General features: G+C 59.2%; 2 protein-coding genes across 23 annotated transcripts in view; both read right to left on the reverse strand.

Annotated features, from left to right (window-relative positions):
- Window positions 1-1147: 1147 nt before the first annotated feature.
- Window positions 1148-8879, reverse strand: Inpp5e (inositol polyphosphate-5-phosphatase E). 7 transcript variants are annotated; one of them, XR_002792032.2, is made up of 11 exons: window positions 8733-8878; window positions 7617-8562; window positions 5098-5221; window positions 4649-4746; window positions 3776-3900; window positions 3553-3672; window positions 3316-3423; window positions 3051-3212; window positions 2869-2984; window positions 2307-2426; window positions 1148-1968 (listed from the first exon to the last, which is right to left on the reverse strand). XR_002792032.2 is itself a non-coding variant. In XM_003473129.5 (11 exons), the coding sequence occupies exons 2-11, from the start codon at window positions 8432-8434 to the stop codon at window positions 1836-1838; spliced, it is 1941 nt and encodes a 646-aa protein (XP_003473177.1). In that variant the 5' UTR covers window positions 8435-8562; window positions 8733-8878; the 3' UTR covers window positions 1148-1835. The 7 variants fall into 7 exon arrangements, 4 of the variants coding, with proteins under 4 accessions (XP_003473177.1, XP_063100440.1, XP_013011459.1 ...); XM_003473129.5 differs by having other exon boundaries at window positions 2307-2443; XR_010046002.1 differs by lacking the exon at window positions 3051-3212 and having other exon boundaries at window positions 8733-8879.
- Window positions 8880-9054: 175 nt separating this feature from the next.
- Sec16a (SEC16 homolog A, endoplasmic reticulum export factor) overlaps window positions 9055-22707 on the reverse strand; it is a 31723-nt gene continuing 18070 nt past the window's right edge. For 6 of the 16 annotated variants that reach the window (XM_013155795.3, XM_013155794.3, XM_013155801.3 and 3 more), the window contains 19 exons: window positions 22451-22532; window positions 22235-22352; window positions 21993-22104; window positions 21742-21847; window positions 21171-21311; window positions 20195-20308; window positions 19754-19934; window positions 18478-18720; window positions 17958-18040; window positions 17011-17202; window positions 14828-14905; window positions 14659-14715; window positions 14426-14537; window positions 14083-14223; window positions 13792-13886; window positions 12912-12986; window positions 12318-12377; window positions 11554-11631; window positions 9055-10180 (listed from right to left, as the gene is read on the reverse strand). In XM_013155795.3, the coding sequence (XP_013011249.1) occupies window positions 10112-10180; window positions 11554-11631; window positions 12318-12377; window positions 12912-12986; window positions 13792-13886; window positions 14083-14223; window positions 14426-14537; window positions 14659-14715; window positions 14828-14905; window positions 17011-17202; window positions 17958-18040; window positions 18478-18720; window positions 19754-19934; window positions 20195-20308; window positions 21171-21311; window positions 21742-21847; window positions 21993-22104; window positions 22235-22352; window positions 22451-22532 (2137 nt within the window). In that variant the 3' untranslated portion in view covers window positions 9055-10111. Of the gene's footprint in view, window positions 10181-11553; window positions 11632-12317; window positions 12378-12911; window positions 12987-13791; window positions 13887-14082; window positions 14224-14425; window positions 14538-14658; window positions 14716-14827; window positions 14906-17010; window positions 17243-17957; window positions 18041-18477; window positions 18721-19753; window positions 19935-20194; window positions 20309-21170; window positions 21312-21741; window positions 21848-21992; window positions 22105-22234; window positions 22353-22450; window positions 22533-22707 lie in introns of those variants that run through there. The other 10 variants (XM_013155799.3, XM_063244122.1, XM_013155796.3 and 7 more) reach the window with 10 other exon arrangements.

The following is a 22707-nucleotide window of genomic DNA, read 5'->3' on the forward strand; positions in this document are numbered from 1 at the left end:
GAAAGGTGAAGCCCTGCTGTCCAGGGTCTCAGGCAGAGGCCGAGGGGGTGTGGCCAGGTCTGTGAGGTTCTCAAGCATGAATTTGTGAGACCACCGGAGCTGGGCCAGGAACCCACACAGCCTGGGTGGCTCAAGCAGTGCATTGGCCAGGGCAGCTTGGAGACAGCAGCATTATGGGTGGCACAAGACTGTGATTCGGCTTCACTTGGTGTCACAGGAAGGGTGTGGTGACTGTGGACACAGCAGGAACATCAGTGCGAGATCCTGCTGTGTCTGCCTTTGGAATTCCCTGTGACACAGGGATTTGCCACCTGCCTGAGGACACACAGTGGGCAGCGGGGCAGCTTCCCAGGCTGAGGCGCAGACCATCCTGGGGGTCCAGAGGCTGAGGCCGCCAAATCTCCGGCCCCACCAGGTGCTGCCCACCTGGCCAGGAGCCCAGGATGCTGGACCCCTTCCCTGGGCTGGCCCCTTGCATGGCAGTGAGCACAACCTGTATACAAGGGTCCTGCCACACAGCAGGTCGAGCTCACAGTCCTCTGCTTGAGCTGGGCTCGTGGGAATCACCCTTGTGTCCTCATTTTATGGGGGCTTAGAACCTGAGGCCCTGTGCCCACCAGGCAAACCCTGCTCCCCTAAGCTGCAGCCCCAATACCTGGTACCCCGCGCTTCTTGGAGATGGGCCAGCTTTGTCTGCTTTGAGTTTTAAGCTGAGTTTCCAAGTAAAATGTGGCTCATCTGGAACAGCAGCAGGTGTGGACACCACTGCACTCTCCCAGGATCCCATCCACTGGGGTCCCAGCCAAGACAGGACCTCCTCTAAGGTCATGGTCAAGTCTCCCAGGCTCAAGTCAGAAGCAGTCTGGGAGAACCCACGCAGGTGGCAGGTGGCCGTCCTCTGGTGTGTGTGCCCCACTGTGCACAGCTGCATTCAGCAAGTGATGCCAGTACAAGATCTGCTGTGGACCCTGTGTTTGCACATCCTTCCAGCCTGGCTCTGAGCCTGGTATCCCCTTCTTCCAGTAGTGCTGCCCAGCCGTGTATGGGGAGCTGGTATCACACAGACCTGGGCCGAGGCCTTCCGTGCTGCCTGAGTGCCCTGAGAACTGCACACACAACAGCCCTGCACTCGGCCCAGGCCAGGAAAGAGATTCAATCTATGCATTTATTTAAAAATACAAATATGAAAAAATAAATAGGCTGGAGCGGATGTCCCTAGGTCCCTCTCCATTGGCATGTCTGTCGTGGCTTCTCCGGAGATGTTGACGGACAGGAACCACAAGGTGGGGCTGCTGGGCTGTGTCCCAGATAGAGACACTGCTGTTGACACCAGCTGTGGCTGAGGTCACTGAATAAGACTAGTTCTGTGGCAAAGGGGGTGGGGAACTGGTCCTGCCTTGGCTGGGGAAGTGATGGGGATGACCGTGTCCCCTGGGAGGGTCAGATTGTGCCCTCTAACACTGCCTTGGCCTCTGCAGGTTTTGGGTACCTAGGGTCAGGCCTGGAGGATACCAGCTATGGCCTGTGTGGTGTGGGCGTAGGGTGAGCACAGGAAGTGGAGGGGGAGCCTGCAGGATGTCTGCCCTGTGTGGGGCTGCGACTCAGACACTCAAGAGCAAAGCCCTGTGCTGTGGGGGAGGGGCACAGGGACACCAGTGGGCGTGGGGCGCCAGATCTGCTGTTGTCCTGGGGTTTTTCTGGCAAGAACCAGGGCTGCCCTGTAGCCCTTCACAGGGCCCAAACAGCAGGACGCCGGAGGGGCAGACCCCTCTCCTCCAGTGACTCCAGGCCAAATGTCCTGAGTTGCAGGTGACAGTGAGTCGTCCTTGATGCCATCAAGACACACTACAGATAGCACTGGCGCTCTGGTTCTTAAGCGCCTGCTGCCTCTGGATTTCCTTCGAAATCCGCCTTTTAATCCCCACCAGGTACAGCTCTCGGTCAAACTTGCCAGCAGCCAGTGGGATGCTGTGGGGAGGGGACGGCAGGGTGACAAGGTGCCCTGGGTGTCAGCCACGGGGCATGACCCCAAGGGTCTCACACACAGACAGGGCCTAGGAAGGTCAGGACGCTGCCGGGAGCCCTGCTCTGTCCTATCTGCCAGCTCCACTGTGCCCCCAGGGCCCACCTTCAGGAGAAGCCCTCAGCCCTGCCCCCAGGGTCACCACAGGGCACCCAGGCCCTAGGGAGGGAGAAGTCTGAGGGTCATGGACTAGGGGTTTCCTCAACCCCAGAGGCTGCGGGCAGCCTGCCCCTCTGTGCTGCACTGGCCCCGGCCCAGGGAGGGGATAGGAGTGGGGACTCACTTGTCTCGTCCTGGCCTCACCCGCACCCGAAACAGGCCATACACAGGGCGGTGGTCAGAAGTCCTGATCCCGGGGCAGGAGGAGTAGGTCACTGGGTGGATGTCCCCCTTGTGGCGGCTTCTGTATAACACCCGGTCCTTCAGGGGAGACCGAAGCAGGGGTGCTGGTGCCAGCAACCCTCTGCTCTGCAGCTTGGGCTGTGGGCACTTGGGCTTGGGCCGACCCCGAACCCTGGGGCTGCCTCCATAACCCACACCATGGTCGCCAGCACTGACATGGGTCTGCAGGGCAGCCAGGCCAGCGTCTCCACTTGTCCATCCACTGCCGGAGCTGACAGATAGACAGCGAGGGAGGATGCCATCCAGCTGGGGCTGGACAGTACCCTGCCCATGGGTGCTCTTGGGCAGACCTCACAGAGGGAGGGGACACCCCTAGCCTGGCCAGCTGGAGCACAAGGCCCTAGGCGTGGGCCTGCATGGGCTGTCTGTCTCTTACTGGCGCTGGACACAGTGCCCGGTGCCCTGAGTAGCAGCACCACAGGGGCCCTCCTGGGGTGGCCTACCGTGTAGGAGGGCGTCCTTTGCTTGGAGGTGCTGTCGTAGGTGTCCTTCCCGAGGTCAAACTTGTAGGATGGCAGGAAGACAATGTCCGGCTCCTGGAAGCCCCTGAAGATGGACCCTGCGAGGGTGCCACGCTCAGCCCGCAGCCCTGGTGCCCGCTGTGCCCGCCGTACCCACCACTCACCCTGCTTCATCTCCCGCGTGAGCTGGTCCTGCTGCAGCAGTGCCCGCACAGCCACCTCCCTCTCCTGCCTCAGGGCGGCCTCTACCGCTGCGCGCCCTCCGCCCAGGCGGAAGTTGAAATCTCCAAACCAGAAGACTTCATCGAAGCGGGTGGTGACATCCGCTGGGCACACAGGACAGTGTGTGGATGCCGGCCTCCCTGTGCCTACTGTAGCCTCCCCCAGATCACCCGGCCCCACCATCTGCTCTCCCTGGCCAAGCCTTACCCGTACTAGAGCGGTAGGGGTTGGTGTCTGGCACGTTCCTGGGCAGTGCCAGGGCCTGGACAGTCCTGGTGTAGTCCAGCAGCCGCTCTGCCACCTTCCCGTCTCCAGCTGTGGGGACAGAATTTGGCTGAGGGACACAGGGTTCCAGGCACTAGAGTCCCAGGTGTGGCTCACCACCTGCCCAGTCACCGGCCTGGGGCTCCCAAGGGTGCTGCCTCAGGCAGCAGGCCGACTCACAGGTGAAGTGAGAGGTGATGAACAGAAAGGAGGTGCCGAAGAAGGTAAAGCCAGCGCCCAGGGCACCCTTGGTCTTGATCTGGGACACGATCCGTGTGGTCACCGTGGCGCACTCTACCTCTGCGGGGTTGGGCAGTTAGTGCAAGGTACCCCCACCGCACCACATCCTGGCTTCGTCAGAGGGCAGGGGAAGGGGTGGGACATGCAGGGGCATGGGGCTTACCTGAGCAGAACCAGATGAGGTCCCTGCGGATGAACAGGGACAGGTACAGCACGCCATGGGCCGCCGAGGACAGCAGCACATAGCGCGGGCCCAGCGTCTCTTGCAGCCTGGTCTCCCACTCCCGCCTGTGGAGTGTGAAGCATGGGGTGTAGGGCCGGCTTGGGAAGCAGGGGGCCCCTGTGACTGGGCCTGGCCATGTGAGGAGCCATCAGGGGCCGCGGGTCAGCACTTGGGAGCAGCAGGCCCTATTCCTTGTGTTGACAGTGCACGTCCCGAGTCCCTAAACCCACCAGGGCGCTTCCACTGCACCCCACTGAGACCCTCTGGAGTCCTGGCCCCATAAGAGCTCTGTGATGGGGCTGGGGATTTAGCTCAGTGGCTTAAGTGCCTGCCTTGCAAGCAGGCAGTCATGAGTACCGATAAAAACGAAAAAGAAAAAAAAAAAAAAAAAAAAAAGAGCTCTGTGATAGGGGCTGCTTCCCCTAACAGCCCCCAGACTCCTCACGTGCCACAGGGTGCTGCCAGGGTGCGTGGGCCAGGAACACCCTTCAGGATGACCCCAGAACAGCCTCACAAGAAGCCAGCATTGTGGCCAGCTGCGGCAGCCCACACCTATCATTCCAGGACGCTGGGAGGCTGAAGCAGGAGGACTACAAGTGTGAGTTCAGTCTGGGCCATGTAATGAGACCCTGATTCAAAATGAAAAAACTAAAAAAGGCCTGGGGAATGCAGTGTGGAGCGCAGGGCGTAGGGTGCAGGGCTTTGGCTCAATGCCCAGCAGTGCAGGGGAGGGGCTCCCCATCAACCCCTCTTCTGCAGAGGGCCAAGCCCCTTGTTTCCCGTGCTCTGGCTGGGGCCGTGGTCCCCCACTACCTGTCAGAGCAGCCCTCCTGCACGCCAATGACATACAGGTCCTGGGTATAGTCAGCCTCAGGGGGCAGCAGCAGCTCGTCCAGGCTGGGTGGCAGCTCCTACAGGGAAGCAGTGTGGTCAGCCAGGGCGGGCGGCCCCCAGTAGGCTAGGGAGGAGCTGGGGTTGCTGATCTGCCACCCTGGCTGTTTCCCCAGCGTCACCTCTGAACACAGGCAACCAAGACTGTGCCAAGCGGCATCTGCCCATGGACCCCAGGAGCCTGTGCCCATGTGCACGCCACCCACCTTGGTTTAATTCTTCCCACCTCCCAGGCTGTGGCTGCGGGCTGCTGTGGCACCCGCTCCCAGGTAGTGCCCTCTGCCCGCCTCCGCCTTGGTGCCCCATGTCAGGGCTGTGACGGGCTGGGCAGGCGTCAACTCCTGGGGCGCAGGGCCTTGCCTGCTACTCACCTTCTGGCCCTGCATGTTCCAGGTGGCCACAAAGAGTGCCATGCTGCGGTCGGGGAAGTACTGGGCCAGCTCCTCCGCGCCCAGCAGGGCCCCGCTGGCCAGCAGGCTGCCCTCCAGGTAGCTCCTGTGGAGAGAGTGGTATAAGGCAAGGCTGGGATGGAGTCCAAATCCGGGAGCAGCACAGCTGACACAACAGGACACAACAGGATTCACACCGCTGGGAGGGACCCAAGGGCAGCAATGTGGCTGCCCCACAGGTGACATCTGGGAGGCCACAGAAGACCTGCAGACCGGTGTGTCCTGAGCAGGTTGGGACTGGCCCTGGGGAAGGGCGGTCGAAAAGGAAACGCTGCAAGTGAATACACCCCTCTCCAAACATGCATGTCACCCTACTCCTCAAGAGGCCGAGGCAGGAAGACTGCAAGTCTGAGCCAGTCTGGGCAGCTTAAGGAGGCACTGTGGAAGATGAAACAGAAAGGGCTGCGGACGGCAGCACAGGGCTTTTCTAGCATGTAAGAGGCTTCAGGTTCAACTTCTAGCACAGAAAACAAAGCCGTGAGGAAAATGGGCAGATGTCTGAAACCAGCAGTCCATGTGCTAAGTCTGCCCAAGACACATGCATCCCTGGAAGGGACGCTGTGCGCACCCAGGCACAGCCTTGGCCACACACCTCCACACCCCTGGCTTGGCCACACCCAGCTGGAAGGACAACTGGTGTACACTGAGAGGTGCAAGGTGCTTGCCGCCCTCCAGCCCCTGCAGCGGGACAGCTCAGCCCACTGTGAAACAGTGGCCATCACTCCCACTGCATGGCTGGCGGGCCAGGGCCAAGGACAAGTGCTCCCCACGAGGACCGGGCAATGTCCACTCCAAAGCTGCTCTGCCTCTGTGTCTCTAATTCTATAACAGCTGGGTGTAGTGGCACGCACACCTGTAATCCCAGCACTTGGGGGGAGGCTGACGCAGGAGGACTCTCGTGAGGCGGAGGCCAACCTGGGCTTCATAGTGAGTATAAGGCGGGTCTGAACTCCTAGGGAGACACTAAAAAACAAGGCCTGTATGATGGCTCCTGCTTTCCCCAAGTCACCATCTGCTGAAAGACCTGATGGTCTGTCCCATGAAGTTCAACCCATGTACGGCCTCCACAGGTGTACACGTGCTGGGGACACGTGATTGGACGTCTTCCCTCATCCAGGTGAGGACTCGGGGGACCCGGGAACACCTGTGCCAGGCCAAGACAGCAGTGCAGAGCAGCCAGCTCAGAGGACACTGGCCCAGCCGGGCTACCTGCTGCGGCCCAGGTGCCGCAGAGAGGAACTTTGTCTCTTAGGGAGACACTGTCTCTTACTACGGGGACACAGTGCCCCTGACTCCTTGTGGACACGACCTCAAGGTCACTCTTCCCTGGTCATTTTGTCCTCTGGGTCCTGCATGGGAGGACAAGCCACAGCAGAGGTCATGCTGTGGGTGACAGGGTGACAGGAGACACTCACGTGCAGCAGCTGCTCCTGGAGTTTGGTCGCCCACCCGCAGGGCCCCACACTGCTGCCACTGCCCAGCTAGGTCTCTATTCATGTGTCTGTCCTGTTTCTTGTGTTACCACTCTCCTCCAAGGTCTCAAAAATGGTCAGTCAACATCAGTCTATGGAAAACCTGTGTTTTTCAAGGCCGGTTAGACCTTGTTCCAACCTCAGTTCACTAAAAAAACCTTTGGCCTCTTTTCTGAAAAAAGATCCTGATTCTTAAACCTGGCCTGGCGAAGCACATCTGACATCAGGCTCAAACCTGGGCATTTTAGTGAGACCACGTCTCAAAATATACACTGCAAAGAGCTGGGTTTGCTCCTCAGTACTGCTAAAAAAAAAAAGAGACAGACAGACAGACAGAGACAGAGACAGAAACAGAGAGACAGAGAGAGACAGAGGGAGAGGAGGGACTAACAAACTCAAACTCCACCACAGCTGTGGTGCAGGCCGTTCGAGCAGCAGGCTGGGTCCTGGCGGTGGTACAGAGGCCTCTGCAGCTGCCCTCAGGCAACCTGTGGGACTGCAGGGGCCAAGGGGACCCTAGGCCCTCAGGCGGACAAACTGATTAGATCTCTGGGTCACCTGGGATTTAGGGTGCCCTGAGATCATGGACGGAATACAAGTGAACAGATGCAGCTGGATAGGAGGGGGTCCCCCAGACCGTGTGAGAAAGGCCAGGAGCCCTGCCTGCAGAGTTGGGAGGGCTATGACCCACTGTGTAAACCCACGCAGGCCAGACCCTGCTGGGCCACACGAACGCTGAGGGCTGAGGGCTGAGGGCTGAGGCCTGAGCCCAGGAAAAGACCGGAGTAAAAGGGGAGCTCGTGGGCAGGCACAGGCTGAGGACTAGGATGCTGGACAACACTGCTGAGGCCGGAGGTGCCTGCCTAGGGTCCCTGGGCCAGGCACATCCTAGTGAGACGTGCAGGGGCTGAGACGTGCTGCAGGAGGTGGCGCTGAGGGGGGAGGCGGCGCTGAGGGGGGAAGCCCTACCTGCTACGGACATCCTTGGTGCGGATGGGGGCCAGTAGGCTGAAGGAGGACCTGGCTGAGTGCAGCGAGTGGTCATCACAGGTGAGAGGACTCCGGGGCCGGCCAGGGCCCAGGCTGCTGTGGGTGCGGACCAGCCTAGTTGGTGTGCCCTGCTTGCGGTCGCCCTGCTCTGAGTCCAACCGGCTTGCAGTCCTCAGGGTGTCGGAGGCCATAGCAGGTTCTGAGGATGGTGGGCGTGGGGTGTGCAGGCTTGCTAGCCTGGGGGAGCCCCCAGCCAGAGTGGCCTCCTTGTGCAGGAGATCCAAGGAGGTGCTGACCATGCCAGAGAGCCGGTCGCCCCAGGAGGTCGGGCTGCCTCCCGCGCTGCCCGAGGCCCATCGGGGCTTGGGGATCTCCTGCAAGGACGTGCTCAGGCAGGGCAGCGGGGAACGCCGGCCGGGAGCCTTGCAGGGTGCATTCTGCATGGAGCCCTCGCTGGGGCCAGCCCCGTCTCGGGAGGCCAGGTCCTCCTGGCTGCTTCGGAAGCGCCTCCTCCTCCAGCCCCTGTCATCGAGAGACAGGGCTCGCTCCAGCCTGGGCCGCGCTGGGGGGTGTGGGATGAGGGGCTCCGCCGCGGTGGCCGGCGAGGTTTCGCTGTCCACTTTGGAGCGATCGCTGCGGGGGAGAGTGGGGCCGTCCTCGGGGGCCTCATAGCAGGCACCAGGCAGAGTCCCCGGGCACAGTTCCTGGGCTGGGGTGGGAAGCTGCCCTTTGAGCATCCCAGCCTCCAGTTGCCCGGGAGCCGTGGTGTGACGCAGACACACGGCCTTGGACCGCATGGTCCACGGACCTAGCCTTGGGGAAGCAGCCGCCCAAAGAAAGCCAAATCAGGGAGGCACGATCAGAGGTCGTGGAAGGCGCTCTCGGGTCCCGGAGACCGCATCCTGGGTCCCGGTCCCCGCGAGCCCTGGAGAGAACCCAAAAAAGTGCCGTTAGGATCCTGGGTCGTCTGAGGCCGCCCGCCATCCCTGAAGGAGGTCGCGGCGAGGCGACAGAGCCAGTGGCCCGGGCGATGCCGGAAGCCTACCAAGGACACCCCCCCCCCCGCTCGCTGGAGGTCACCGGGGTGCGACTCACCTGAGCCCGCTCTCGGGGCCTTACCCCTCCGGCCGAGAGCAGGGTCAGCGTGGACACGGCGCCCCGAGCAACGAACGTGCCCACGCCGGGCCGCCCAGAGGATACCCGCTCCGTGCACAGCGGCGCCTGGCGGCTGGAAGACCGCGCTGCGATGGCAGGCTCCAAGAGCCCCGCCCCCGGATGGAGTCCCGCCCCCCCGCCTCCCCCCCCAACTGGCGCCTTTCTCTTGGCCCCAGCACCCCAGACCCAGGCCCACACCAGCGGTCCTGAGCACCCGGGAATTCATTCGCCTCTAAAAAAATGACACCACAGGGAAAGGTGCTTGAGAGCCCAAAATATTTTATTTAACAATTTACATTCAGGAAAAATACAGCTCCCACCTTGGAGGAAGCTTCTGGATCAAAAGTGGCTGGTAGCTGACGCAGAGCCTGGGCAGGATTGGGCAGGACTTCCAGAAGTCAGGGTCCCGGCCCAGTGGGGGATGCCTTCCCAGTGACAGGCCAGGGGTGTCCAAATGGCCTTGTCTGTGGAACATTCTAGAAACTGCTCTGGGTCTGGCCTGGAGAATGAGGTGAATGGGCTACCGGGGAAGGCTGTGCTAATTCACATTCTACCGCTGCTCTACTTCAAATACCAAACAAACCGTTGACACCATCCCCCGCAGAACCTAATTATTACCTACTGATTTCATAAATGTCCTCAGTCCTGTAGTCAGTGAGAAGTTTTACGAGCAGCCTGGGGCCTGGTGGCGCTGCCCTGCAGCTCTGCGCTCTGCCCGCGCTCCTCTGGGCCTCCAGGACAGGCACCTGCAGGCTGGGCCTGGGAGGGAGCCAGAGCAGCTGCTCAAGCTCCCGATGCTGCAGCAGACAATGCCACACCCTCACTTAGACACCTGGAGCTGCCTGGCCCTAGTTAGGCAGCACGGGTCTCTGTTCCCAGAGACAGACAGCTGGGCCAGCTGCTGCCAACCATGGGAGCGCAGTGGTCAGCCCAGCCACTCTTGGTGCTCTTTCCTCCCGAGACCCTAGGAGGAGGTGCGGGACCGCGCCAGGCCCAGGCTGCCCTTGAGGACTATCCCAAGGTGTCTGTGAGAACCACGTCCCTAAGTCATCCTAGACAACTGAGGAAGGAGACCATCCTTCACGTGAAGAAGTCCGAGTCACAGTCGCGCACTCAGTATCCGAAAAGGCCAGTGGAATTAACCTTGCAATAGCGAGTACAGACAGGTTGGGGGAGGGAGGCGCACAGTATGACCGGCTGGCTGAGTCCCTGCAGTGTCCACTCGGGGGCCACACGACCCTGAGCCGCCTGCCTGGCTCCTGGCAAACAGCAGTCACTTCAGGGGCCCAACCACAAGGCAAGGCAGATGACGGACCGTGCTAACTGAGTGCCGGGTGCCTCCGTTGGCCAATCCTCCCGGGCCGTGGGCTCCCTGAGCTGGTGGAGGCCTGCAGTGAAAGGACCAGCGCTGAGCTCTGCGTGTCACCCTGGGGGGCAAACCCCAGGGGCTGTCGGGTGGTGGGCTCCACACAGAGCACGGTGGGAACAGTGCATGTGCAGGGGGGGCGGGGGGCCCCAAGGCTGAGTGCTGGTGACTCAGCCCCAGGCTTCGGTTTACGGGACTGGGCCTGGAGCATCAGCGGTGCCGGGCAAACAGGGCCACAGAGGTCATGTTTTAGGTCAGTCCTGCAGGGCTGGCCCAGCAGTGTCCAGAGAACCCGGATAGATGGTGGCCTATCTTTCACTGCAGGGAGCAGGGACAGCAGTTTGGATGGTGGTGAGGCCAGCATTTGCCCTTCCTCCCTCAAGAGACCTGACATCGTAACAAGGTAAACCACTGGTGGGGGGGAAACAGAAGGAAGGAAGGGGGAAGAGAGGGGAGGGAGGAGGAAGGGAAGGAGGGAGGGAAGGGGAGGGAAGGGGAAGGAAGGGAAGAACTGAGGACATCTCAATCTGGAAGCTACAAAGCACAGATGGCAACCCAGATGCAACCGGGGTCTCAGTCTCACTGCCGGTCAGCGGCAGAGGCCAGGTCTGCAAGGTCAGGTGGAGTAAACCGCACACTCGAGGTGTGAGACCCACCCAGCCCTGCTTCCTGAGGCAGCACACCCCGACCGCGGGCCAGTCTACCACAGTGTGGGCTGTAAGGTCACAGGTGTCCCTTCAGGCTGGAGAGGAGGACACAGCCACAGGGCCAAACATCTCCAGCTCAGAAGAGAGTATGTGCCCACAGGTGGCCCCGCCCAGCCTCTGCCAGCACCAGGACAGCAAGGGCACTGCTGTCCCCTGCCCAAGAGGGGCATGGAAGGGTCACCTCCCAGATAGCTGTGTACCGTGTCAAGAACCCACTAGAAGGTGTGTCACCAAGATGCAGGTCAGCCTGGAGAGGCTGTGAAGGATCCCACAGCGGGTGCAAAGGGCCACAGAGTACAGTGCTGGGCTGTGGCCTCCTGGCCGGAGGCAATGCCCCAGCCCCAACACAGTGGATGCCACATGGCCACTACACTCAACTCAGGGAAGTCACACGGCCCACTCCTGCAGCCCAAGGGAACAGCGGTGCTCACTGACATATACCAGCGCCAGGCAGGAGGCCTTGAGGTTGGGGGTATGAGCAAAGGCCAGGAACTGCAGAGCCCAGCAGCAGTGATGGGAGCAGACAGCGGGGACAGTGGTGGGAACCCCAGCGGGGAGGGACAGGTAGCGGCACAGGAGCGGGGACTGGTGACCGAGCCTCCTCACACACCTGTGGGTGTAGCTTGAGTGAAGAAGAAAAAACATGGGACAAAAAAACTCACTTGGCCATCCACTCAGGGCCACTCACCTGGGCCACCTGAGTGTGGCTGTAGAGGGGCATGCCCCTGCTGGAAGGAGCCCCTGCAGCACGGAGGTCACTGGGAGCCTGTGAAGCAGAGAAGTCACTCAGGGCGGCATCATGGCACAGTGCTGTTGCCCCATAGACAGGGCTGCCCTAGGAAGGCTGAAATGCTCTTAGGCAGGCCCGGAGAAGACTGGGGACAGCGCTGATGACACTGGATGTCAGGTGGCTCACAAGTAACAACAGAAATCCGAGTGGCATGAGTAGTGAAATGCTTCAGACACTAGCACATGCAGACAAGGCACGGGCACAGCCCTGTCAGCGTCGCCTGGCAGTTAGGCCTCAAGTGTGACCAGAAAAGGTCACCAATGGCCCTGTGGGCCTTTCCGTTAAGCCCATAACACAGGCCAAAAATGGGGTGTTTCTTGACTCCTTGGATGGCCAGGATGGCCGCAGGTCACTCCTACTGACCAGAATGACTTCCCCTGAAACAGGAAGATGACTTCCTCTGGACAAATGTCCTGCCCCAGGGAACAAAGTGACCAGGCTGTAGGACAGCGCTTGGGATGCCAGCCCTGGAGCAGAATGACAAAGGACGCTTGTGCTTCCTCTGTTCCGTGAGGTCAGTGTTGTCACTGGGGCACCAGGCATTAATGCCAAACCCACAAGGGCCACTCAGGAAAGGGACACTACATCTCAGAGGTGTGCAGCTCGGGTCAGGCAGGGCAGCGAGGGGACCTGGGACGCGCGGGAAGGCTGGCAGCCAGTACCTGCTGGAAGTGCTGGCCCACTTCCCGGGACAGCGAGCTCACCGAGCTCCAGCGTGACAGCTGCGGACAGCAAGAGCACAGACAGGCGGCATCAGCATGCCGGCCAGCACTGCACCACCAGCGCGGACAGCAATCCCAGGTCGGGGCAGGGGCGTGGCACTGCAGGGAGAGGCTTGCGAGCCCACAGCCCTCTACAAACAGCTGCGTCAGGAAAGGCCCATTTGCCTGGAGACAGCTCCAGGTCACACCAGCTTCAAAATTCAGGGCACTCAAGCCACACTGGGAGACTATGACATAGCAAGGGGGTCCCCACGTGGTGTTCAAGGGAACAGCAGGGAAGCTGTATCCCACTCTTTCCCACAGCGTTGTGTTTCTCACAGACTTTCTCAGGGTTGTCTGTTTTCTGCAGTACTAGGGTCTGGACCTCGGACCCTCACACTGAGCTACATCCCCAGGGCTCTGCTAAGCTGAATTTGCAATCCTCTTGCCTCAGCTTCCTTAGTTCTCATTCCTTAGTTCCTAATGGGCGAGGCCCCTGGGCAGAGAAGAGCTACCAGGAGGCACTGAGGGAAGGCGTTTATTCAGGGCCCCTACCTCTCCACCCTGAGTGCTGTCCAGTCTGGAGGGCAGGAGCTCAAGACCAGGGGGCAATGCTGCCGAGCTCAACACCTGCCAAGGACACGTGGATGTGACAGTGATCCAAACCCAGGGAGCTGAAGTCTCTTGCACCAGGCAGAAAGACTGGCCAGGCTGCAGGCCACCACAGCCCTGGCTCCTCTGCAGTAGCACCAGGGCGCCTCCCCAGGACCCCCTGTCTGCCTGTGGGTTCTGGGCCCCAGTCTGACAGGACATCCTTTTCCTAATGGTACACCACTGTGGCTCCCAGGGGAAGGGGAAGCTGCTGGGGGAGGGACGGCAGTGTCATAGGAGGAGCGAGGGATATTAGACCCCATGCCCAGCATTAGGCCCAAGCAGCTCTGCTCCACGAAGGACTTCACCCATCCTTTCTAGAGGAAAACACACTGTGTCCAGCTTCCACTGCTGCTAAGAAATTCCTTTTTAACTTGGAGTAATTTCATTTTTTCTCTCTCTTTTTTTTTTTTTTTTTTTTCTTTTTTTTTTTTTTGCTAGGGATCGAACTTATGACCTCAAACTTGCCAGGCAGGGCTTATGCCGCCGAGCTGAATCCCTGGCCCCTTTTTTCTCATTTTTAACAGCCATGATAAAATATATATACATAAAAAGTTTCCACTCAAGCCTTCCTTGGCGTAGTCTGAGCATTAGCATGGCCTGTCAGGTGACCACTATGCCTTCCACCTCTCAAGGGACACTGTCCCCTGCCCTCCCACACCGTGTCAACTGTCACAATCTGAAGCCTTAAACACGGAGAGCACAGCCCATGTGTGTGTACAGCCTGGGCCCCTCATACAGAGGAAAGGGGACACCTGAAGGTTCTCCCACTGTGTCCACCTACCTTGGGGTCCTCTGTGGGCTCCAGATCGGCCTGTGCCCCAGCTGGCACTTGGCCCCCACTGCCAGCCTCGTCGGCTAGCTGCGGCTCCTCTGCGTCTGTCAGAGAAAAGGGCAGGAGCTGTTGCACACCTGACGCTGGGGTGTCCTGTCCCATAGCCAGGGACAGGAGAGCTTCTGGGGGTCAGGGATCCTCTGAGCCCATATCGGGACCTGGGCAGAGTCAGCGGAAAGAGGGTGAGGGCGGAAGGATGCAGGCCCGGCAGACTAGCCTGCTGCATCCACTGCTGCCTACCTGGGTTTGGTACAAACAAGTTAGGAGGGATCGGCAGTGGGGCGAGGGGAGCAAAGAAGTCTGCAGGAGCAAGCGTGGGCTCACTGCGCTGGGGCCCGCCTGGGTTCAAGACGTCCACGTAGCGCGCTCTGGAACCGCCTGCTGGGGAGGGGTGCATGTTCACAGGATGCCCCCCCAGGATCGTGATGGGGGATAGGTGCTCCCTCACCCACAGGCCAGTGACACAAAAGGAGCAGCGCCACCCTGTGCCAGAGCTGGGTGCTGGTCCGGGGCTTCGCCTCCACCACCCCACTCACCCTCAGCCCCAGTCCCCACCCCCCATGCCACACACACATACTGTTACCTGCTTTCCTGGAAAACACATTCACTGAGGCAGCGGGGGCCCCGCCGGTCCCAGGGGGAGCCCCCTGGGGGGCCCTGGGAAACACTGTGGGAGGCGGGGGTGGAGCCTTCTTCTGCAGAGGGAGAGATAATCAGATGCCCGCCCATACCCTAAACACCACCCCCCCCCCCACCCCAACTCCCAAGGGGATCAGCTCTGGAACACAGGTGGGAACACTCAAGACCACATCGTACCTCCTCTTCCGGCTCGTTTAAGTTCACCCACTGGTTTTTCTTTTCATCCCAAACGATCTGCCAGGATTTGAAGGGAGAATCAGCAGGCTGAAGCTCTGCGCAGCCCGAGCCTGATGAGGCCTGTCCCAACAACTGTTCTGACTGTGGGGACCGCGCTTGGAACGCTCACCGATTTATTCTTGTCATCCGGCAGGTATGCCTCCGTCCTCCTCTTCCCCGGGAGCCAGCGCGTAAACCAGGACTCACTCTACACGAGAACCATTCAGACTCCCTGAGCTGCAGTGCCACAGGCCCCCCAGATCTGGAGCCAGATCTGGAGCCAGAATGTGGTGTCAGGGCCTAATCGGCACCTCAACCTGAGAATGGGAAGCTCCGGGACTGGCAAGGGGTCTCTTCTACTTCACACTGTGCACTTGGCACAGGGTGGGGAGTGTTTTATGTTTGCAATCAGATGGGGAGCAGGGGGCACTGTCCTGGTAAAGCCGAAATCCTACATCATTGAGGGGAGGGGCAGGAGCGATATCCCTTCCGTCTCTGGGCTCCCAACTCCACCTACACACAGTCCTCAGATAGAGACCACGTCAGGTGTCAGATGGGTAACAGACATCACGGCTGGTCTCGGGAAGGCGGAGAAGCAACTGCACACATGGGAGGCACAAACATCCCCCCACACATACCCCTGTGTGTGCTCCCCACTTTCCCTGGTTCTGGGACCTCTCTAAAGCCAGACAAGCACTCACCCCTCTACTACACCCCCCGGCCCAGGCTCATCTTCGAGAAACAAATTCAGAGGAGCAGCACAGCCTTTAGGGGTGAGCCACAGGCACACCCAGGAATTCTCCTCACTGTGGACAGGCAGGCAGCAGAGCTAGAGGAGCTCTGAAGCAAAGCCTCCCAGTGTCTCGTTCAGAGTCTTGGTGGAGGAAATGGACCTGCATCCCACATGTGGGGCTCTGTTTCTATCAAAAAGGAGCAAACAGCAGCCACAGACACCACCAATTCTCTGCTTTTCTCTTTTCTCTACTACTTGGGATAAACCTAGGACCTCATGCATACTAAGCAGGCCCTCTACCAGTGAGATACCTCCTCAGCACCTTTATTACAAAACAAGGTTTTGCTAAATTACGCAGGCTGGCCTCGAAGGTACATTCTTCTGCCTCCTGCCTATCCCAGGTAGGCTTCCACACCACCATCCTCCTGCCTCAGCCTCCCGAGCAGCTGGCATTACAAGTCTGTGCCACCGTGTCCTGCTCCCGTTCTGTTTTTCTAAGAACTGGCCAGAAAGATGACATGTCCTGGGAGGTCAACACTGTTACTCTCAAAGCTACCAGAAGTTCTGTGTGACTCTCTTCAAACTCCCTATTTTCAAGTAAACATGCGTTTATTTTTACACTTGCCACACAACAACCTGATGCACTGGACCCTCTCCAAAGGCACCATTGTGTATGGAAGGTACCAAATCCATCTGTGTCCACCTCACCAGGACCTGTACCCCCAAGCCAGGAAGCACTCCCACAGATGATATGGCAACCCACTAAGGACGAAGGTGGCAGCTGGATATGGTGGCACACACCTGCAGGCCCTGCTGCTGGGGCCTGGCAGGCAGGTACACTCCTTCACAGTTTAAGGCAGGGTGGTGACACACCTGTGATCCCAGCCTTGGGATGCTAAGGTAGGAGAATGGTGGTGTGGAAAGCCTACCTGGGATACCCAGCCTCAAAAAATAAATAAATTTAAAAACCAAAATAGTCTGGGACATATAGTTCAGTGGTACCCCTGGGTCTGAGCCCCCAGTAATGCAAATAAAAGCTTTTAAGAAAGCTAAAGACTGGAGCAAGGGCTATGCAAGGGTGGAGAGGGAACAAGTATCTGCCAAGGGGCCCTGCACCGAGACTGCCTGGGCACAAGTGAACCCCATGGCGCCCCCTGTGTGCCAGGCTCCAGGAAGCTGGGCCACAGGAAGGGTATTCCTCCACAGGTGTGTGAGCCGCACAGCAGACACCCAAGTGGAACGTGCATGATGGCCCCTAAACACTCCTCCCTGGGATAGAAGTCCCACAGCAGTGGGCACTGGGGCCCCGAGTTACAGACAGACAGGCAGGCACTCATGTGGCTGGGCTGCCACACCAGGCCAAGCCCATCCGCACACCGTGGCCCACAGCACACACATGGCCAATGCTGCCACAGGTGGTGTGAGGTGGCTCTGGAGTTTGGAGAAGTCCTCACTGACAGCTGCTGTGCCAACACCCCTGCCGTGCAGACAGCAGTCCTCCCCAGAGGAGCTGCCCACTCTGCTGATCCCAGAGCACCTCCCCTGCCCAGCCGGAGGGCTCCCCAAGGGCCCTGCTCTACCTTCTTGGCTTCTTTGGTCTCTTTCATGGGGGCTGGGGCTGCTCTCTTGACTTCAGACACAGACATCAGAGGCGGAGCAGGCTTTGGCGATCCTGGGCCCACACTGTCCCAGGCTGGGGGCTTCTCCAGGTCCTGGGCCGTCCTCGGGGAGCCCTGTCCCAAGACAGCATGGGACTGGCTCTCCTGAGGCTCCTGGAGAGGAAAGGTGGCAAGGGCGGACCACCCAGGGTTTCTGAGTGCAGCAGGCAAAGAGGAAAGAGGCCACCGTGGTTAACAAGCAACTCCCACCAGGAGTGCTGTGATACCCTAGATGGGTACTGCTAGCCGGGAGAGGGCACCAGAAGGCATGGAGGGTGGGACCGGGCAGTCAGAGCAGAAAGTAAGATCGGAGGGCGTGGTCATTCAGAGCCCACTTCGAGAGGTTGAACCAATCAAAAGCTTTTTGAAAGCTGCTACTTCTGGTGATGACACTGCTGTCCACACTCAAGAATGGGCATGGGCAGGATGTCTGAAACCATGGCACTGTAATGCACCCCCACACCAGAGCTGGGGCCGGTGAATGCCATGCCCGCTGGGGCCAGGTGCCCGCCCAGCAGCTCCCAACACATGGCTAAGATGAGCGGCAACCTCAGAGCAGTCCATGAAAACAGGTTCTGGTGCACAAGACCGGGGCGGGCTCCGCTCCAGAGCACTGCCTGCTCCCACTCTCCCGGGCTATTTCTCCCACCTTAGCTAAGGGAGTTGCTTTTCCACTGCTGAGCTCTCTCTTCCTGCCTTTTCCTATCAACATTTTCACTAGCTTCCTACTTTAAGGATTGAAGTGACTTTAAGTACAAATTAGAAGGTAATTTTGTAACCTTCATTATCTCCCTACTCACGCTGCAGAACCTACCTACTCCATCAGCTTTTTAGAAAGCACACTTTGAAAAAAAGAAGCGGTAAAGTACCAGATTAGCAAAATTTCCAAGATCCTCTTCACTGGGCTCGGGGAGTGAGTTCCTGACAGGTGACTCCTGCGGCGCCGTCCCTGCTAACACAGGAGAGAGTGGCCATGACACCAGGGACCTTGTGACATGTGGGAGGGGCAGGGCACTCAGTGGGGAGACGAGAGTGGCCTGGGCCAGGGCACACAGGGCTGGTGTCTGAAACCGGCCTGTGATTCCCTCTGAGAGAACCTGCCAGGCCTGTGATTCCCTCCCTTTGTCCACACCGATCCAGAGAGGTGGGCACCAACCAAGGGTGGAAGCCCATCTCTCCACAGAGGAATTTACCAGGACAGCCTGGGGACAGACCCAACAGATACACAAGACTCTCTCAATACACCCGGAACTGCTGTGACGCTTCCCTGAATAACAAACCACCCTGCTGTAACTCCTAGAACTTCTGGGCGACACAGTCCCTGCCTCTAGTCCCCTGGAGCCAAATCCAGCCTGGCTCTGTACTCAGGACAGCACCTGGCAGACGCACCTGGGTCGGGACTCCGGGCCAGTAGCAGGGGGCCATTGTCCTGCAGAGACGGGGTGCCAGGTGGCAGGCCTGGTCCTGGGTACAGAGCTACAGGATCAGGCCTAAGGAGCTCTGGGAAGCCAAGTGCAGACCCTGGGGGTCCATAGCCAGGACCTGGCTCCAGAGTGCCCAAGGGCGATGACACTGGGAACATTGGCACCCTAGCAGGGTGGGGTGGCTGGCCACCAGAGAGAGCCTGCGAAGCTGTGGGGACAGTGGAAAAGAAAGCAGTCACTGAGGTTGAAGCAGCTGAAGGCACAGCATGGACAACACATCTCTTCCCCATCACTCTGTGCAGCCACTCTGACTGGGGTGCTGGGAATACCCCTGCCACTGGGATGCAGCAAAGGCACATTTACTTCCTGGGGTGGTGGCAGGGTAGACCCTGGACCTGGGCTCTACCCTAGCACAGCTGACGCAGGCCACTGTGTGGCCACAGGGCCCACAACCCTGCTGGTCATCAAGTCCTCTCCTCCAGCAACAGGAGTCACAGGCTACCCACGGCATCAACACACCCACAGCCACCCTGTCCATGAGCAGGGGCCTGTGCCTGCCAGCACACACTGGGCCCCACCTGCACAGGTGACAGAACAGGGCAACAGGCACAGCAGTGTGTATCTGTCACCCCAGTGGCTTGAGAAGCTGAACCAGGGAGATCAGTTGGGCCTAGGAGTTTGAGACCAGCACAGGCAGCTGGTGAGATCCCGTCTCAATCAACAAAACAGGCTAATGAGGGAAGAACCACACAAGCTGACAGAGGAAACGCTGAGGAGAGCTGCAGGTGGGGGAGGGTGGCATCTGACTGAGGGCACCGCACTAGGGCCGGTGTAGGAGGCACAGTCTGTAGGGCTGAGGACTTGTCCTTCTGCAGGTGGGCAGGAGTAAGAAGGTGGGCAAGGCAGGAAAGGTGCACATGCCACCAAGCAAAGATGAGGAATGAAAATGAGAGGAAAGGGATGACTTTTCCCAAGACAAGGTGGACAGGAGAAACAAGATGTAGGTGGGCGGCGGGAGCCCTATCCTGACGAGGCAGGTTCGAGGCTGCAGAGGTACAGCACTGAGAGGCAGCTCAGCGGGGCAGGGCACCAGTGATGGCCAGTTCTGAGAGCAGGGCAGAAGCAGAGAGCAAGGAGAGAACAAGGAGGCCTGACACCCACTGGCCCACGGCATCTCCACCCTCTACGCAGAAAGACAAAAGCAGGCCCTAGAGGGCAGGCTGGGCTGCCACAGGACCCACCTGTGAGTGGTGGCTGCCCGCCTGGGCTCAGGTGCTCTGGCCCAGACAGTGGGGAGGGCTCAGCCCCCAGCCCCACCAGCTGGCTGAATCCAGGGCCGTCCAGCTGCTCCGCCTCAGAGCCCAGTGTGCTGGGACACTGCTGGGGCTCAGCTCCATCCTGGCTGCAGGGTACAGTGCCCTCCTAAGGGAGGAGAAGCAAGTGCCGCGGACAGGGTGTTGTAGCCTGTGGGCACCCAGCAAGCCCTCTCTCTACCACTAGAACGAGTGTCCCCCTTCAGGCAGCCACTTGATGCCCATCCTGGAGGAGGGACTCAAAGAGCACACACACTTCTGAGGTTACACCGAGAGCTCAAAAACCTTCCCTGTGGAACAACAGGAAAGTGCCTAGTCACCCACCCTGGCCAGTCCCCAGAGGGCTGTGCCTTGTGAGCCTGGACCTACCTGGATCTGCCTGTGCACGTGCCGCAGCTGGACCAGCCACACAGGCTCCAGTAAAGACTCTTCCTCAGGCTTCTCCTTCAGCTGAGGGTCAAAGAGGCGCAGCTGGGAAGCCATCTAGAACCCCCCCAAAACAGAGCCTTGTTACCACCGGGCAACACCAGGAAGACTGCTCCGTGACGTCTGTCCTTTGGGTCAGTGGCCAGTGGGAAGCAAGTGACCATGTGTGATAAAAAGCTGCGTGAAAGGGGGCTGGGGATTTAGTTCAGCGGCATAAGCGCCTGCCTTGCAAGCAGGCAGTTGTGAGTTCGATCCCTGGTAGCAATAAAAATGAAAAAGACAAAAAAAAAAAGAAGCTGGGTGAGCAGAGCAGCCCGAGGCGGGGTGCTCCACACACATGGCTCCCTCAACCCCATGCTCAGTTGTGAGAAGGGGCACACTCGCTGATAACTAGGGAACACGGCAGGTACGAGTGAGACAGGTTTGGCACGCATAACTGCTGGAGACAGTGGCCCTGGGCATTCTTTAATCACTATCTGTACTTCGTGTAGGTCTAGAGATTTCTACTATTTCAAATTTTCATCGTTATTACGTGGCACATTTTCAGAAACAGAGCTACTGGGGAAGGGACCATCCTGACGTGTCCAGCACTGGTGGCTGGCAGGCTGGCCATGCATTTCCATCAAACGAGTGAGAAGAGACCTGGACCCAAACCCTGTCATACAGACTAAATGGCTCCAATACAAATGGCACAGGGTCCGCCTGATGTTGAAACTCACCGCTGAGCTGTACTGGAATACAGTACCTGCTACCGCAAGACTGAAAAACACAAAATACCTGCCCGGGCACTGAGTGCCCCAGCAGGTTCTTGGGCACCTGCTAGAGCCAGCACTGATGGTGACGATGACCCCATGCCTGCAACTTGGGCCCTTGCTCCCCACCCGAAGCACAGCAGCCTCATCGACGGTACCAGACCCACCTGGACCAGCTGGCCGAGCAGCACTGGCGAGAAGGCATCGGGCTGCGTCAGGATGCTCTTTGCGATCACTTCACAGTAGTGAAAGGCCTGGGTGGCGAGTCCCGCCTCGGCCAGGCGGCAGGCGTAGATGAACTTAAATACCTAGAGCGGGGTGCATGGCTGAGCCCTCAGGCCTCCCCTACCTTCCTAACAAGGTCCTGATGCTGTGACCTGTTTACCACCTCCTGCTTATCGATGCCCCTGTGCCAGCCACCAACAGCACTGATCACCAAGCCCTGGGATGTCCTAAGGTCACACAGCTAAGCTCCTGTGCCATGCGTCCTGGGGACTGAACCCAGTGACCATGCATCTGGAGCAGCACTGTCCACTCTGCAGCCCTATAGTTTAATCTGTCGGTGAGCCTGCCTCAGCCTCCCAGGGGGCAGAATCACAGGTGGTGCTGCCTCACAGCCAACCTGGAAAAACCCTCACTTTGGTGTGCTTTGTGCTCCTAGCATCGTGGATCAACTGCCTCCCAAGGGATGGTCCCAGAGCTGTCAGCACTGACCGCCACCCACACCCTCCTGCTCACCTGGAAACTTGGTAAGGGGCAGGTCTGGGCCCCAAGGGACTGTGCGTATTCATAGGCTTCTGTCCGCTGAATGGCTTCATTGGTAGCAAACTTCAAAAATGGCAAGCTGTTGGGAAAGTGAATTATTCAGATTGGAAAAGTGGCAAGCAATTAATACAGGCAAAGGCCACGATCTCCACACGAACTACAGGACAGGGTCCACTCCTCCTTAAAGGAGAGCAGACACCGCCCCAGGTGGCACTGTGCCTCACCTGTGATTCGCGCCGATTAGGACGAGCTTCGTGGTTTTCTTCGTGTACACCCCAAAGCCAACCTGGGCCATGAGGTAGCAAAAGTGCGCGGCATCCAGGAGGCCTTTGGAGGCTGGAAGACATGGAGCAGCTGGCTCAGCCCCAGAGAAACAGCCGACAGGGGCATCTGGCAAGCAGCAGCCAAGGCCCCAGCACTCCTGGTGCAGCCCCTCCAGCTGCCTGCCCACCTTGCACTGACCCACCTAAGGTGTCGCCCATTGTGACCATGGTCCGGGACTCCACATCCACATTGTTGCTCAGGTTGGACAGAACCATGGCAAGGTGCGGCCTCCAGTCCCCCCACTTCTCATCTCCACAGCACTGTAATTAAAAGAGACAGAAGCAAACCCTCAGGGCTGGGTCCGCAGAAAAGCAAGGGCAAGAGGCCCAGGCTCAGCCCCGAGGACATGGACACTCACCATGGATGCGGCAGGCATGCGCCCGGACATGAGCTGGTAGACTGTCTGCAGAGGGTCGTTGATGGGAAGGCTGTTGGCAAACCTGGGTAGACATGAGACAGAAAGACTTGACCCTGGGTCTGCCTGAGAGACCCAGCCTAGTCCCAGCAGCTTCCCTCAACACCATACAGAGGCTGCACCTCAGGAGACACATACTTTCGGGTCTAGGAACGCTATGGAGGTGCCAGGGTGGCTTCATGGAGCAGCAATTAATAAGA

Source organism: Cavia porcellus, unplaced genomic scaffold (genome assembly GCF_034190915.1).
Source record: "Cavia porcellus strain 051 isolate PalLab524CR breed Dunkin Hartley unplaced genomic scaffold, mCavPor4.1 scaffold_49, whole genome shotgun sequence".
NCBI lineage: Eukaryota > Metazoa > Chordata > Mammalia > Rodentia > Caviidae > Cavia > Cavia porcellus.

Coding starts and splice junctions, on each gene's coding strand:
- Inpp5e (XM_063244369.1), bottom strand. CDS start 8,434: ATGCGGTCCAAGGCCGTGTGTCTGCGTCACACCACGGCTCCCGGGCAA. Junction 4,747..5,097: donor GGAACATGCAGGGCCAGAAG/GTGAGTAGCAGG, acceptor GCTTCCCTGTAG/GAGCTGCCACCCAGCCTGGA. Junction 3,213..3,315: donor CCCCTACCGCTCTAGTACGG/GTAAGGCTTGGC, acceptor CTGTGTGCCCAG/CGGATGTCACCACCCGCTTC.